At 34.1% G+C, this 17,728-nt stretch overlaps 2 protein-coding genes across 5 annotated transcripts in view; one reads left to right on the top strand and one right to left on the bottom strand.

Moving 5' to 3' along the window:
• Positions 1-17,728, top strand: part of FAM227B (family with sequence similarity 227 member B) — a 307,689-nt gene that overhangs the window by 74,610 nt on the left and 215,351 nt on the right. For all 4 annotated transcript variants that reach the window (XM_030931652.1, XM_030931653.1, XM_010356628.2 and 1 more), the window contains exon 10: positions 6,634-6,760. In XM_030931652.1, coding sequence (XP_030787512.1) covers positions 6,634-6,760 — 127 coding nt within the window. The remainder of the gene's footprint in view (positions 1-6,633; positions 6,761-17,728) is intronic.
• DTWD1 (DTW domain containing 1) overlaps positions 1-17,728 on the bottom strand; it is a 161,773-nt gene that overhangs the window by 99,211 nt on the left and 44,834 nt on the right. Inside the window, exon 2 of the mRNA XM_030931655.1 lies at positions 10,297-10,472. The gene's annotated coding sequence lies outside the window, so the exon portion shown is untranslated. The remainder of the gene's footprint in view (positions 1-10,296; positions 10,473-17,728) is intronic.

Raw genomic sequence — 17,728 nt, 5'->3', positions numbered from 1 at the left:
TGGTAAAAATATCCTTCAAACATAAAGGAGAGATAAAGATATTCCCACACAAAAGCTGAGGATTTCATTAATACCAGACCTATCCTACAAGAAATGCTAAAGAGAGGACTCAAATCAAAAAGAAAAAACATTAATAAGCAATAAATAATCACTTACATTTACAAAACTCACTGGTAGTAGTACACAGAAAAAACACAGAATATTAAAACACTGCAGCTGTTGTATAAACTACCCTTATCCTAAGTAGAAAGACTAAATAAAGGAGGAACCATTAAAAAATTATAATTTCAACAACTTTTTAAGACATAATAAAGTAAGATATAAATAGAAACAACAAAAAGTTAAAAAGTGGGGGGCCAAATTTAAAACGTTGAGTTTTTATTAGTTTGTCTATGGAAATAGTGTTATGTTGTTACCAGGTTAAAATATGGGTCTTAAAATAGTATTTGCAAGCCTCATGGTAACCTCAAACCAAAAAACACACAGTACATACACAAAAAATACAAAGCAAGAAACTAAAGCATGTCACCAGAGAAAAATCATGTTCACTATAGGAAGACAGGAGCAAAGAAAGAAGGAAGAGAAGATCACAGAACAACAAGAAAACAAATAACAAAATCACAGAAGTAAGCCCTTATCAATAATAATATTGAGTGTAAGTGGACTAAACTCTAATTAAAAGACTGGCTGAATGGATGAAAAAACAAGACTCATTGTTCTATTGCTGACAAAAAACACACTTCACCTATAAAGATACACGTAGACTGAAAATAAAGGTATGAAGAAAGATACTCTATGCCAATGGAAACCAAAAAGGAGGAGTTGCTATACTTAGACAAAATAGACTTAAATACAGAAACTGTAAGAAGAAACAAAGAAGGTTATTATATAATAATAAAGGGGTCAATTCAGCAAGAGGATATAACAATGTAAAAATATATGTGAAAATGAATAACGAAAAGAAATTTGGAAAGCAAACACGTGGAAATTAAACAATATGCTCCTAATGACGAGTGGGTCAATGAAGAAATTAAGAAAGAATTTGAAAAATCTCTTTAAACAAATGATTATGGAAACACAACATGCCAAAATCTATGGAATAGAGTGAAAGCAGTATTAAAAGGCATATTTATAGCTGTAAGTGCCTACATCAATAAAGAACAACTTAAAAGAAACAGTCTCACCATGTGTCTTAAATAATTAGAAAAGCAAGAGCAAACCAAACCCAAATTAGTAGAAGAAAAAATTGAAATGGAAACAACTGACAAGAAAGATCAATAAAACAAGTTTGTTTTCTGAAAAGTTAGAAAAAGTTGACAAACCATTAGTCAGACTAAGTAAAAAAGACAAGACACAAATAAAATCAGAAATGAAAAAGGAGACATTGCAACTGATACTGCAGAAAGTCAAGGGATTATTAGTTGCTACCATGAGCAACTGTATGCCAATAAATTAGAAAATCTAGAAGAAATTGACAGATTTCTAAATATTACCACCTCCCAAGATTGAACCTGGAACAAATTCAAATTCTGAACAAAGTAATGAGATCAAAGCCATATTAAAAAGTATCCCAGTAAGGAAAAGCCCAGGACTTGCTGGCTTCACTGCTGAATTCTATCAAACATTCCAAGAAGAACTAATATGAATTCTACTCAAACTATTTCAAAGAAAAAGAGGAGGAGGGAATACTCCCAAGCTCATTCTACAAGGCAGTATTATTTGGATACCAAAACTAGACAAAGGCACATCAAGAAAAGAAAACCACAGATCAGTATCAGTGATGGATATTGATGCAGAAATCCTCAACGAGATACTGCAAACCAAATTCAACAATACATTAGAAGGATCATTCATCAATACCAACTGGCATTTATTCCTAAAGTGGAAGGATGGTTCAACATATGCAAATCAATCGGTGTGATACATCATATTAACAGAATGAAGGATAAAAACCATATGATCATTTCAATTGATGCTGAAAAAAAGTGCTTGATAAAATTCCATATCCCTTCATGATAAAAATTATCAAAAAATTGGTGATATAAGGAATATACCTCAGCATAATAAAAACCATATATGACAGACTCAGAGCTAGTATCATGTTGAATGGGGAAAAACTGAAAGTTTTTCCTCTAAGATCTGGAACATGACAAGGATATGCACTGTCACCAGTTGTTCAACGTAGTACTGGAATTCCATGTGAAGAAAATGTATATACTGAAGTTGTTGGTAGACCATTCTGTAAATATCTGTTAAGTCCATTTGTTCTAGGGCATAATTTGTGTGCATTATTTCTTTGTTGACTTTCCATCTTGATGACCTGTTTGGTGTTGTCAGTGGAGTATTGAAGTCCTCCGCTATTATTGTGTTGCTATCTATCTAATTTCTTGTGCCTAGTAACAATTGTTTTACAAATTTGTGAGTTCCCATGTTAAATGCATATAAATTTATGGTTGTGACATTTTCCTGTTGGACTGATTGCTTTATCATTATATAAATGTCCCTCTTTGTCTTTTTAAACTGCTGTTGCTTTAAAGTTTATTTTGTCTGATATAAGGGTATCTACTCCTGCTCCCTTCTGGTGAGATCATATGGTAGGCCACAAAACAAGTCTCAATAAATTTAAGAAAATCAAAATTGTATGAAGTACTCTTTCAGACCACAGTAGAATAAAATTAGAAATTACTCCAAAAGGAACCCTCAAAATGATACCAATACATGGAAGTTAAATAATCTGCTCCTGAATGATCTTTGAACAATGAAATCAAGATAAAAATTGTAAAATTCTTTGAACTGAATAATAATACTGACATGACCTATCTAAACCTCTGGGACACAGCAAAAGCAGTGCTAAGAGGAAGGTTCATAGCATTACATGTCTATATCGAAAAGCCTAAAAAAGCACAAAGAGACAATCTAAGGTCACATCTCAAGGAACTAGAGGAACAAGAACGAACCAATCCCAAACCCAGCTGAAGAAAATCAACAACAAAGATCAGAGCAGAACTAAATGAAATTGAAACCAAAAAATATAAAAGATATAAAATATAAAAAATATATAAAAAAAAACAAAAAATATAAAATCAACAAAACAAAAAGTTGATTGTTTGAAAAGATTAACAAATTTGACCATTAGCACGATTAAGCAAGAAGATAGAAGATCCAAGTAAGCTCAATTAGAAACAAAATGGGAGATATTACAACCGATACCACAGAAATACAAAAGATCTTTTAAGGCTACTGTGAACACCTTTATGCTCACAAATTACAAAATCTAAAGGAGATGGATAAATTCCAGGAAATATACAACTCTCCTAGATTATATCAGGAAGAAATAGAAACTCTGAATGGAGCAATAACAAGTAATGAGATTGAAACAGTAATTTAAAAATTGCCAAAAAATTATTTCAGGATCAGATGGATTCACAGCTGAATTCCATCAGACATTTAAAGAAGAATTGATACCAATTTTACTGAAACTATTCCAAAAGATAGTGAAAGGGGGATTCCTCCATGATTCATTCTATGAAACCAGTATCACCGTAATACCAAAACCAGGAAAGAACATAACAAAAAAAGAAAACTGCAGACCAATATTCTTGATGAACATAGATGCAAAAATCCTAAACAAAATACTAGCTAACCGATTCCAACAGTATATCAAAAATATATAATTTTATAAAAATAAAATAATATATAATATCAAAAATATAAATATATAATAAAAATATAAAAATATAATAACCTACTTAACATGATCAAGTAGGTTTCATAACAGGGATGCAGGGATGGTTTAACATACCCAAGTCAATAAATGTGATACGTCACAAAAACAAAATTAAAAACCATATGATTATCTCAATAGATGCAGAAAAAGTATTTGACAAAATCCAGCATCACTTTATGATTAAAACCCTCAGCAAAATTGGCATAGAGGAGACATATCTCAGGGTAATAAAGTCACCTATGACACATACACAGCCAACATTATACTGAATGGGGAGAAGTTGAAAGCATTCCCTCTGAGAACTGGAACAAGACAAGGATGCCCACTTTCACCACTTCTATTTAACATACTGGAAGTTCTAGCCAGAGCAATCAAACAAGAGAATGAAATAAAGGGCATCCAAATGAGCAAAAAGGAAGTCAAACTGTCACTCTTTTCTGATGATATGATTGTATACTAGAAAACCCTAAAGACTCATCCAAGAAGCTCCTATATCTGACAAATTAATTCACTAAAGTTTCAGGATACAAAATCAATATACACAAATAAGTAGCACTGCTATATACCAACAACAACCAAGCTGAGAATCAAATGAAGAACTCAGTCCCTTTTACAACAGCTGCAAATATAAAATAAATAAATACATAAATAACTTGGGAATATACCTTACCAAGGAGATGAAAGACCCCTACAAGGAAAACTATAAAACACTGCTGAAACAAATCATAGATGAGACAAACAAACAAAAACATATCCCATGCTCACAGATGGGTAGAACCAATTTGTGAAAATGATCATACTGCCAAAAGCAACCTACAAATTCAATGCAATTCCCATAAAAATAACATCGTCTTTCTTCACAGAACTAGAAAAAATCCTAAAATTCATATGGAACCAAAAAGCCCACACAGCCAAAGTAAGACTAAGCAAAAAGAATAAATTTGGAAGCATCATATTACCCAACTTCAAATTATACTACAAGGCTATGTTACCAAAACACCATGGTACTAGTTTAAAAATAGGTATGTAGACAAATGGAACAGCATATTAAACACTTAAATAAAGCCAAATACTTGGAGCCAACTGATCTTTGACAAAGCAAACAAAAACGTAAGGTGGGGAAAGGACACCCTATTTAACAAATGGTTCTGGGATAATTGGTAAGCCACATGTAGAAGAATAAAGCTGGATACTTGTCTCTTAACTTATACAAAAGTCAACTCAAGATGACTCAAAGACTTAAATCTAAGACCTGAAACCATAAAAACTCTAGACGATAACATTGGAAAAACTCTTCTAGACATTGGCTTAGGCAAAGAGTTCATGACCAAGAAACCAAAAGCAAATTCAACAAAAACAATTAGGTGAGACTTAATTAAACTAAAAAGCTTCTGCACAACAAAAGAAATAATCAGCAAAGTAAACAGACTCCTGAGTGGGTGCAAATGTTTGCAGACTATGCATCCGACAAAGGACTAATATCCAGAATCTACAAGAAACTCAAATGAATCAGCAAGAAAAAACAAATAATTCCATTAAGAAGTGGACAGTGGACATGAGTAGACATTTCTTAAAAGAAGATATACACATGGCCAACAAACATATGAAAAAAACGCTCTACATCACTGATTATCAGGGAAATACAAATCAAAACCATAATATGATACCATTTTACTCCTGCAAGAATTGCCATAATTAAAAAATCCAAAAAAATATATGTTGGCATGGGTGTGGTGAAAAGGGAACACTTTTACACTGCTGGTGGTAATGTAAACTAATAAAACAACTATGGAAAACAGTATGGGATTCCTTAAAGAACTAAAAGTAGAACTACTGTTTGATCCAGCAATCCCACTACTGGGTATCTACCTAGAGAAAAAGAAGACATTATATGAAAAAGTCACTTGCACACGCATATTTATAGCAGCACAATTTGCAATCGCAAATATATGAAACCAGCCTAAATGCCTATCAACCAACAAATGGATAAAGAAAATGTGGTGTGTATATATATATGAATACTACTCAGCCATTAAAAGGAATGAAATAATGGCATTCACAGCAACCTGGATTGAGCTGGGGACAATTATTGTAAGTGGAGTAACTCAAGAATGGAAATCCAAACATCACATGGTCTCACTTATACGCGGGAGCTAAGCTATAAGAATGCAGAGGCATGCATATAATGGACTTTGGGGACTCAGGGGGAAGGATGGGGGGGATGGGAATGGGAGGGACACGAGGGATAAAAGCCTACAAATTGGGTACAGTGTGCATTGCTCAGGTGATGAGTGCATCAAAATCTCAGAAATCACCACTGAAGAACTTTTCCATGCAATCAGACACCACCTGTTCCCCAAAAACTATTGAAATCAAAATAAATTTTTAAAACAACAACAACAATCCAACCCAATAATTTCATCTTCTTCTCCCTCCACTGGCTGTGACTCAGACTTACTTTCTCAATAAATTGTACTAGTGTTTATAAAAAGAAATAATCTGTTCACAAAGCCTCCTTAACGTGCAATTTGCCTATATAAGAAACCTGCACATGTACCCTTGAAGATAAAATAAAAGTTAAAAATATTAAATAAATACGTAACTAGTTTTAAAAACTAAAATTAAAAATCATAAGGAAACCAAAGAAATTTAATTTCCAGGTGGTTGGAGGGAGTGGAGAGGGTGGCATTGCTCCTTACTGAAACATATTCCAGTTCAAATTTGGCTTTCAGGCATAGTGATGTACATTAATTTATATAAATGTGATTTTAGAATTTAAAAAATGGCGAATTTTTATTTGGTTAATAAATTGTAAGGCAAATTTAAAAATAATAATTTCTTTCGCAGCTGACATATATTAAAATTTAAAAATATAAAATTAATCTGATATGATTTTATTTTGGTAGATATATCCTGATTGTTTGGCACAAGCCATATATGCAACATTCCATGAAGCATTTCCAGAATCTAGTTACCTCTTTAATGATGAATTTAAAGAAGATCTAGGGAATACCATTTTTCTTTGGTGTTCAGGTATGAATTTATCATTTAAATATTGATCACTGTTTTGGTTTCTAAAATTTTGGGGTTGCAGTATTTTATTTATTCCATCCAAAAATATTGGTGGTTCTTTTTCTCACAAAGCATGCCATGGCAATACCCATGTGTTAAAATAAATGTTATTTACTTTCTTCTGAAAATTTCATTTTACCATAATTAATTACTTATTAAATTTAGAAGCCAATATCTTATAAGCAATGGAATTGTTATGGAAATATTATGGAAAATTATTATGGAAATGTCACAGAAATAAAGTCATACCATGTATGTACTATATTTGGACCATACATGTTTTAAACTGCTTTTAGAATACTACTTATATTTAATTAGCAAATAATATTATTTAGGAAAAATCTAGAAATAATTTAATTTCTCAGAGAACATTAATCAAGGAAAACCTGTTTTTTAATCACTGTGTAGGTGAAAATGGTAGGATTGAAAAGCTAAAGGAAAGTAAAACTCAATCCTAGAACATTTATCAAGAGATGTAAGTACTAGGGTTTAAAACTAAGGTTGAGAAAGAGTTGAAAGAGTTAAACCATTGAAAGAGTTAAGTTTCATGTTCCTGGACTGACCTCCTGGCGTTTTTTAATAAGGTCATTATTACTAACCACCAGAAGCTATTAACTGTTTTCACATAGTTCTTGTAAATATGTCTATCTAAATGTTACCTGATTTTTTTTTTTTTTTTTTTTTTTTTTTTTTTTTTTTTTTTTTTTTTTTGAGATGGAGTCTCGCTCTGTCACCCAGGCTGGAGTGCAGTGGCCGGACCTCAGCTCACTGCAAGCTCCGCCTCCCGGGTTCACGCCATTCTCCTACCTCAGCCTCCCGAGTAGCTGGGACTACAGGCGCCCGCCACCTCGCCCGCTAATTTTTTTTTTTTATTTTTTAGTAGAGACGGGGTTTCACCGGGTTAGCCAGGATGGTCTCGATCTCCTGACCTCGTGATCCGCCCGTCTCGGCCTCCCAAAAACTGCTTAATGTCAGTTTTTACTAACCAAATCACTTTTATAAGAAAATGTTTTATACCTTATGGAGGGAGGCTTTGAGAGGTAAAGACTTGAAAATAACCCTGAGAAACCACCTATGGATATACACACAGGTAAGAATCTCCTACTAGTTATATAAAAAATCAAATTAATTCAAACATAAGAAACAAAAACGAAATGACCGCAGCATTCATACAAAGATACAATAAGAAAAGAACATGATGAAGGGTAGAATAATGTTCTACAGACCTGTTATGAACTGAATTGTATCTTCCCCAAAATTCATATGTTGAAGTAAATTCCTAATCTCTACTACACCTCACAATGTGACTGTATTTGGAGGTGTGATCTTTAAAGAGGTAATTAAGGTTAAATGGCATGACATGGGTGGGCTCTAATCCAATATGATTGGTGTCCTTATAAGAAGTGGGAGAGATAAATGATATGAGCAACATGGTGGATTAGGTTATATCAGCTTTTATCTCTCTCACACACACACACAAAATAGTTAGACTGCTACCCATGAACAAAAATAGTCCTAGAAGGGCTTAAATGTCATGTTTAAAACCTACAGCAATACAGTACAGCAAAACCCAATAATTGCACAGAAAGGATTTCTGGGGAGATTGACATATGTGAGACGTCTGTATACACCTAGGAACAAAGAAAGGTGGAGAATATCAGAATCAGTCATGAGGCAGGTACCACTCTGGTCTCCAGTGGCCTGCTCTGCAAAGGATCCTAGCAGCCTTTTCTACTAAGGACTTCAACAGTTCCTGAGGCAGCCACACACTCCCTGCAGCTTTCACATCAGATGTCCCCTTAGTGTTCATCCTTTTTGTCTTGAGGACACTGCTGGCTCTTGCCACTGAGATGGTTAACCAACAGCCATTGCTGTTTTGACCTCCTGGAGAGAGAGAGAGAGACACTGCTGTGCTCCAACCTCAGTAAGAAGCCACTGTTGTGCTATCCAGGGCTACTCGCATCCAAAACCATGCATGCCACAGACTCCAGAGCCACACACACCATTTGCATACCCACATTCTAGGCCTCAGCTTTGTTGCAGGAGCATGCATGTTCGTGTTTCATATTCCAAAGTCATTTCCACAGCAAGCTAGCCTGCACCTGGGACCATGGAACCACTTTCACTCCACACATGTCTGCACTTTAAACTCTAGCTCTACAGCTGCTCTATAAACACCTCATATGGACACCAGAGCCACTGCTGCAGCAGCTGCATCAGCATTGTGGACTCGAGAGCAACAGTGAATTTGCACATGTCCATGCTCTGGACCCCAGATCCCAGGGCAAACACCTGCACCCATGACACTGGACCCACTGCAACACCACCTCAGATTCCTGAGCTCTGCATGAATTTATTCTCTAGACCTCATTTTCTCGTTTCTCCAAAAGTTCACATGCCTCACACACCATTATTAATGCTGCTACAAAGGAACCTGCACCACAGGCACCAATGTCCCTGCTGCCCCAGACCCTGGAGCCACTGACTCTTCATGTGTATTCATACTCCTGGCACCATGGCCACTTTGTGGGCACCAGACATCAGACACTGATGCCACCATCACCACCACGAGGATGCCCACAAACTGAACCTGGCATTTTTAGGAATATCTGTGGGCATGAATTCCACTATGGGAGAAAAAGAGATTAGTAGGATCCCAGCAGCCTTTCTAACTGAAGACCCTAACAACCCTCACAGCCATCGCAGACACCGCTAGCCTTGGTGACTGAGGATGCTGCAATTTTCACTGATGCTGACTTCATCTGACAGAGCTGCATGGGAAATGTAAGCTGTTGCATGCTCACCAAGCCAGAAACACGACACCTCACCTAGCCAATGCCTTCACATCCACCCATAGTTGAAGCTCTTTCCCCACCAAAACCAACATGTAAATTCTGGAAGAGGTGACTACATCAAATGTGCAGACATTAATGCAAGGCAAAAAGAAACAAGGAAAACAAAGAAACATGATACCAACAGAATGCAATAATTTTCTAGTAACCCAAAATAAATGGATACTCAATAATTTCCTGATAAAGAATTCAAAATAGTTGCTTTAAGGAAACTAAGTGAACTAAAAGAGAATACAGATAGACAACTAAACAATAGAAAAAGATACTTGAATAAAATGAGATCAATAAAGAAATAGGAATTTAAAAAACCAGAACTCTGGAACTTAAGAATACAGTGAATGAAATAAAAAATGCAATAGACAGTGTCAACAGCAGACTTGATCAAGCAGAAGAAGGAATCTGTGAACTCTAAGACAGGTCAGTTGAAAGTATCCAGTCAGAGGAGCAAAAGGAAAAAAGAATGAAGAAAGGCTGCAGGGTTTATAGGAAACCATTGAAAGAGTTAAATTTTACATTGCAACCTTTTCAGATGAAGAGAGAGAAAGGGGCAGGACCTGAAGCCTTGACCCACTGGAGCATTTGCGCCCCCTGTTACCCAAAGTGAAGTAGCACCCAACCCCTTGGGGACCCAAAGTCTCAGCCTACCAGAGCATCCTCTTTCTCCAGTGCCAAAGCTGAGGCAATGCTCCACCTTCCAGGGACCCTAAGCTTAGGTCCCCCAGAGCAGTTGTGCCTTCTGAGGCCAAACTGATGAAGTGCTCCATGTTCCACGGAATCAGAAGCTTGGCTGAGCTGTTCTTGTCATCTTCATGTTGAGTAGGCTGAGGAAAAGGAGGAAAAAGTGGGATTGGTCTTGGCAGTGGTAGAGGCAGATGAAAATCCATATGTAAGTGAACCCAAGTACTTCAATTTATATTCTTCAAGTGGCAACTGCATGATTAGACTCTCTCCTGACTTGCAAAGTTTTTGTTGAAAAGTCCACTGAAAGCCACCACTTTCCCTTGTATGTGAGGAACTTTCTTTCCCTTATTGCTTTCAAAATTTTCTGTCCCTGATTCTTTTATTAACAGTACAATTTTATTGACTAGTACCTTCATGTTGTACATTAGATCTTTAGACTAGATCATCCTATGTATCTGCTCCTTCATAACCTCTAACCTATATCTTCCCATTCATGCTCTACTCCACCCACCTTGCCTGGTCCCAGTAATCAATGTTTTATTGTTCATTTCTGTATCTTTGATTTTTCTTATTTTCCAAATATCAGTGAGATCATGAAATATTTTTATTTCTGTGTCTGGCTTATTTCACTGGATTATTCCTTCCAGGTTCTACATTGTGGGGCAAATGGCAGGATCTCCTTTTTTAAAATATTAGCTAAATAATATTCTGTTTTACATAAACACCAAAATATTTTTATCCATTCATTAATCAGTAAGCACTTAGGCTGTTTCTATACCTTGGCTATTGTGAAGAATACTGCAATGAACATGGGAGTGCAGATACCCTTGTGATGTGGTGATTTCATTTCCTTTGGGTAATATACCCAAAAGTGAGATTGCTGGGTCACATGGTAGTTCTGTTTTAAATTTCTTTAGGAACTCTCATACTGTTTTCCTCAATAGCTGCATCAGTCTACATTCTTACCAATAGTGTATAAGGGTTCCCATTTATGCACACGCTTAGCAAATTTGTTTGTCTCTTGACTTTTTTTTTTTTTTTTGAGACAGAGTCTCACTCTGTCGCCCAGGCTGGAGTGCAGTGGCAGGTTCTTGATTCACTGCAAGCTCCGCCTCCCTGGTTTATGCCATTCTCCTGCCTTAGCCTCCTGAGTAGCTGGGACTACAGGCGCCTGCCACTACACCCGGCTAGGTTTTTTTTTTTTTTTTTTTTTTTTTTTGTATTTTTTTAGTAGAGACGGGGTTTCACCGTGTTAGCCAGGATGGTCTCGATCTCCTGACCTCGTCATCTGCCCGTCTCAGCCTCCTAAAGTGCTGGGATTACAGGCTTCGGCCACCGCGCCCAGCCTCTTGACTTTTTAATAGCCATTCTATGTGAGGTGATATTCATAGTGGTTTTAATTTGCATTTCCCTAAAAATTAATGATGTTGAGCACCTTTTCAAATACCTGCATGTCTTTTCATATATTTCTATGTCTTCTTTGAAGGAATATCTATTCAAGTCACTGGCTTGTTAATTGGATTGTTTTCTACTTTGAGTTGTATGAATTCTTTATAAATTGTAGATACTACAGTTAGTAGATGGTAGTAGTTATATTATCTGTCAATATATTTTCCTAATTCATAGGTTGCTATTTCATTTCATTGATTATTTTCTTTGATGTGCAGAAGACATTTAGTTAGATATTGTCCCATTTGTTTATTTTTGCTGTTGTAGCCCAGGCTATTGGTATGATATCCAAATATTCATCACATATGTCAGTGTCAAGAAGCTATTGCTCTATGTTCTCATTTAGAAGTTTTATAGCTTTATGTCTTACATTTAGGTAGCCTATCCATTTTTTGTGGAGTTTTTGAGTGGCATAAAATAAGGGTCCATTTCATCCTTTTGCATGTGGAAATTCAGTTTTCCCAGCACCATTTATTGAAGAAACTGTCTTTTCCTCATTGTATTCTTTTGGTGCCCTTGTCAAAAATTAGTTCACCACATTGTTTGTCATTTATTTTTGGGCACTGTATTCTGTACCACTGATCTCTGTGTCAGTGTTCGTGCCAATACCATAGTTTTTTAAAATTATTATTTCTATAGCTTTTTAATACAATTTTAAATCAAGAGGTTTATTGCCTACAACTTTTTTTTTCTCATAATTGCTTTGCTCTCTCAGGATATTTTGTGGCTCTATACAAATTTTAGAATTGTTTATTCTATTTCTGTGAAGAATGTCATTAAGATTTTGTTAGAGATTGTGTTGACATTGTATATAGGTTTGGGTAGTATGGACATGTTAACCATATTGATTTTTCTGATACATAGCATGGGATATCTTTATTGTTGTCTTCTTCAATTTCTTTCTTCAGTGTCTTACAATATTCAGTCTGCAGATTTTTCACCTCCGTAGTTAAATTTATTCTTAAATAGTTATTCTTGACACTCTTATTAAATGGAATTTTAAAATATCTTTTTTGGATAGTTTGTTGTTAATATATAGAAATGCAATTGATTCTTGTATATTGATTTAGTATTCTGTAACTTTGCAGAAATCAGTCAGTTCTAACTTTTTTGTGAACACTTTAGGATTTTCTGCAGATACAATCATGTAATCTGTAAATACAGACAATTTTATGTGTTCCTTTCCTATTTTCATGTTTTTTCTTTTTCTGTTTCTTTTTTTGTCTGATAGTCCTTGCTAGTACTTCCAGCACTGTGTTAAAGAGAAATGCCAAGAGAGAGTATCCTTGTCTTGTACTGGATCTTAGTGGAAAAATGTTCTGGTTTTTCCAATTGATTATAATGTTAGCCATGGGTTTTTCATAAATGGCCTTCATTACATTTAGGAACTTTATTTCTACATCTAAACTGGTGAGAGTTTTTATCCAAAAAAAGAATATTGAACTTTATCAAATGGTTTTTTTTTGCATCAATTAATATGATCATGAGGCTATCATAATTGATTCTATTGGTATGACGTGTCACATTGATTGAATTGCATTTATTAAACCAGCCTTGCGTGCTAGGGATAAAGCCCACTTAATGATGATGTATAATCTTTTTCATGTGTTTTTAAATTTGGTTTGCTAATACCTTATTAAGGATTTTTACATCATTGTTCATCAGAGAAATTGACCTGTCGTTTTCTTGTGATATCTCTGTCTGGTTTCAGTACCAAGGTGACGCTGACCTCACTAAGTGTGTTTGGGAGTATTCTCTCTAGTTTTATTTCCAGAGTTTAAAGAGTATTGATACTAATTCTTCTTTATATGTTTGTTTAGTAGAATTCACCCATAAAGCCATCTGGTGTTGGGCTCTTCATTGTTAGCAGGTTTTTGATTACCTCTTCAATGTCTTTATTTGTTATTGGTATGTTCCAGCTTCCTCTTTCTTCCTGATTAATATTAATAGGTTGCAATTTTCTAGGTATTTGACCATTCCATTTAGGTTTTTTCAATTTGCTGGCATATGATTATTTATAATAGTCTCATAATTCTTTTTATTTCAGAGGTATCTATAGTAATGTCTCCACTTTCCTTTTTGTTTTATTTGAATATTCTCTTTTTTTAGTCTCGCTAAAGGTTTGTCCATTTTATTTCCTCAAAAAATGAACTCTTAGTTTTATTGATTTTTTTAGATGATTTTTCTATTCTCTATTTGCTTTGTTTCTGTTCTGATTTTGGTATTTCCTTCCTTCTGCTAACTTTGATTTTAATTTGCTCTTGTTATTTTAGTTCCTTAAGGAATAATGTTAGGTTATTTATTTGGGATTTTTTTTTCATATAGGCATTTGCAGCTGTACATTTCCAACTCAGAACTCCATTTGCTGCATCCCACAGGTTTTACTATGTCATGTTTCCATTTTCCTTTGTTCCAAGGTTTTCTTTAACTTCCCTTTTGATTTCTTCTTTGACCCATTGGCCAAGATTACATTGATTTCCAGATATTTTTTAATTTTCCCACATTCCTCATTATTAACTTGTAGTTTCCAGCCATTGTGATTGAAAACAATACTAGATATGATTTCAAACTTCTTAAATTTATTAAAATTTATTTGTGGCCTAACATATGGTCTATCCTAGAGAATGTCCCATTTGCATAAGACAGAAATGTATAATCTACTGCTGTTGGATGGAATGGTCTGTATATGTCTGTTATCACAGTGCAATCCAGTAATTTCATGATTAATCTTCTGTCTTCTTAATTTATCCAATGTTGAAAGCAGAGTATTAAAATCTCTTGTTATTATTGTATTGCTATGGATTTCTCATCTCATGTGAAATAATCTTTGGTTTATTTAGGCATTCTGATGTTGGGTGCATATATACTTTTAATTGTTACATCCTCTTGATAAATTGATCCCTTTATCATTAAAAAATAATGTTATTTGTCCCTTGTGACAGTTTTTGGCTTAAAGTCTACTTTGTTTTGCTATGGTATGAGTGTTCTTGCCAAACTCATGTGGAACCTTATTTCTCAGCATGGTAATATTGAGAGGTGAAAGTTTAAGTAGAGTTTATTAGGAGGTGTCTGAATCATTTGGGCTCTACCTGCAGAGGTGACTTGCTGTTGGTCTTAAGGTAGTGAGTTCTTGCTCCCATGAACCTGAAATGGTTCTTCCTGTGAGTGTGTTATGATATCAAAATAGACTGTTGTAATTATAATAGGATTTATGTAAGTCACATGGTAACTACAAAGTAAAAACCTACAGTAGACACGCAAAAGACAGACAGAAAAGAATCAAATTATACAGCCAGACAAAATAATAAAATCACAAAGGAAGATAGCAAGAAAGTAATAAATGAGCAAAGGATCTACAAAATAACCAGAAAATGAAAAACAAAATGGTAGGAGTAAGTCTTTATATGTCAATTACATTGAATTTAAATGGATTACAATCTCCAGTCAAAAGATGGAGGGGCTGAATGGATTAAAAAACAATACCCAACTATATGCTGCCTACAAGAGACTTATTTCAGCTTTGAGGATGCGCTTAGACAGAAAGTTACAAGAGGAAAACAGATAATCCATGCAAATGGTAATAAAAGAGAGTGAGAAAAGCTCTGCTTCTATCAGATAAAATGGACATTAAAACAAAAAAAAAGAGACAAAGAGGTTATTCATATAATAATAAAGTGGTCAATTCTTAAAGAGGATATAACAATTGTAAATATATACACACTAGATATTGGAGCACCTAAATATATAAAGCAAATATTAACAGAACTGAAGGAAGAAGTAGACTACAATGCAATAATAATAGGAGACTGTAAGACCCTATTTTCAAATAATTGATAGATCATCTACACGAAAAACTAATAGGGAAGCAAAGGACTTGACAACACTCTAGACAAAATGGACCTAACAGACATATACAGAACATTCCATCCAAAGCAGCAGAATGCACATTTTTCTCATGTGCACACAAAACATTTTCCAGTATAGATCATATTGTGGGCCACAAAACAAGTCTTTACCACTTTAAGGAGACTGAAATCACATCAAGCATCTCTTCTGACCACAATGGCATGAAATTAGAAATCAGTAATAGGAAGAGAACTGGAAAATTTATAAATATATGGAAACTGAATACCCATTGGGTCAAGTCAAAAGGAAAATCAAAATATCTTGAGGCAAAAATGAAAATGGAAGCAATATATCAAAACTTACGGAATACAACAAAAGCAATTTGAGGATACACCATTGATGGAGCAGTGGGGGGGTCACATACAAATGTGCACCACAAACTGTTTTAAACATAAAACATTTAGGGAGTTTTATTCACATGAGCCTTTCTTAAGCAATTACAAGTGACCATATACTAGCCAAATAAAATATGAAAAAGATTATATGGTTTGTACATACAAAGATTTGTAAAGATAAATAAATATTTTGGTGAATGAGCATAAATTGTTTTTTCTTCTTATTTAACTTTGCAGTTAGAGCTGTGTGACTCTATGATCTTAGAAAAATCATATCTTTTTTTGATCTGTTTACTTTGTAAAGTTGTTCTGGCTAAACAATAAAATGGTTTTTTGAGAATTCTAGTATTTTTAATATTGTTGAATATTAATTACTATTATAATTGGAAAAATTCTGTAAATGCTTTTTTTTTAAGAAGATATGGGATACTTGATGCTTTTTGCATTATTCTGGAACAATTTTCATTCCTGTTTTCTCCAGACTATTTGTCTAATTTTCCACCAAAGAAGCAAAGATTTTATTTGCAATTTTTACTTGACAAAAATATTCCTGCATTAATTTTGCTTTTATTGTCATTACTTTCTCTCAGCCTTTTTAAATGATTGTTTTCTGTTCTTTTTTAACTTACAGAGATGAAAGTTTTGTACATTATTTTCATATTTATTGCTTAGTATAAAAGATTCAAGTCTATGAGTTTACCCCTCAGTAAACCTTTATTTATATCTCATGATGTTTAACTACAATTTTTTCACCACAGGCTTTCTTCACTATATGACTCTAATCCCTAAAAATGTGTCAAATAGCAAATTTTCAAATAGTTGCAACTAACATTTCATAATTTAATTGAGAGGAATATCAATGTGCTCCCAAGCCATTCAAAAACCCCACCCTGCTTCCCTTAATATCTGTTATCATTTATCTATTATATATAGATAATCCCTTAAATATCTATATAATATTATATATATTATATATAGATATTCCCTTAAATATCTATATAATAACCCACCAAGAATTTCTTCATAAGTCATTTAATAGACAAAGTAACTACCTGTTTATCCAGTAACAAACTTATTAATGGATATGTTTTTTGGCAATATTCAACAACAATGTACAATAATGGCCACAAATTATATTTCCCTTCTTAAGGCAATGAATAAGTCCTAAAATGTAAATGAACAATGAAATATATAGTAAACATATTGAGTATATTATCTAAATTGTGCCAGGGTTGCACATTCTCTAGGGCATTTGGCAGAGAGAAACATTGGGACTCTTGGAGGACTAAACCCACAGTCTAAAGACGGGCAAGATGATGGGAGTAATGAACAATGCTTTTAAACAGCAAAAGCATGAGACATGATCCTTTCTGGAAAATAGCTGATGTACAAGTGCAGCATTGGCTATATCTTCTCACCTAGGCTCCCAAGAAATCTAAACATTTTCACAATGAATGAGATATTTTGTGTTTTTATATTCAGAAATGGAATTTTGATTTTAAATATTTGCAAGTTGTTATAAAGAATTCAAATCTTGAAGAGTTCTGATAGTGAGAGATATCATATTTCCCTACACTTTAAACATTTTATTACTGATTTTTAAATTTTTGTATGATTATTTTTTAACATTATTTTACTGAAATCTAATATACATCCAGTACATTACACAAATCTGTAGGGTGCGCCTTGATACATAGTATATAGCA

Source organism: Rhinopithecus roxellana, chromosome 5 (genome assembly GCF_007565055.1).
Source record: "Rhinopithecus roxellana isolate Shanxi Qingling chromosome 5, ASM756505v1, whole genome shotgun sequence".
Classification (NCBI taxonomy): Eukaryota; Metazoa; Chordata; class Mammalia; order Primates; family Cercopithecidae; genus Rhinopithecus; species Rhinopithecus roxellana.
The sequence above is the reverse complement of the archived record's forward strand: the minus strand, read 5'-3'. Positions and strand labels throughout refer to the sequence as shown.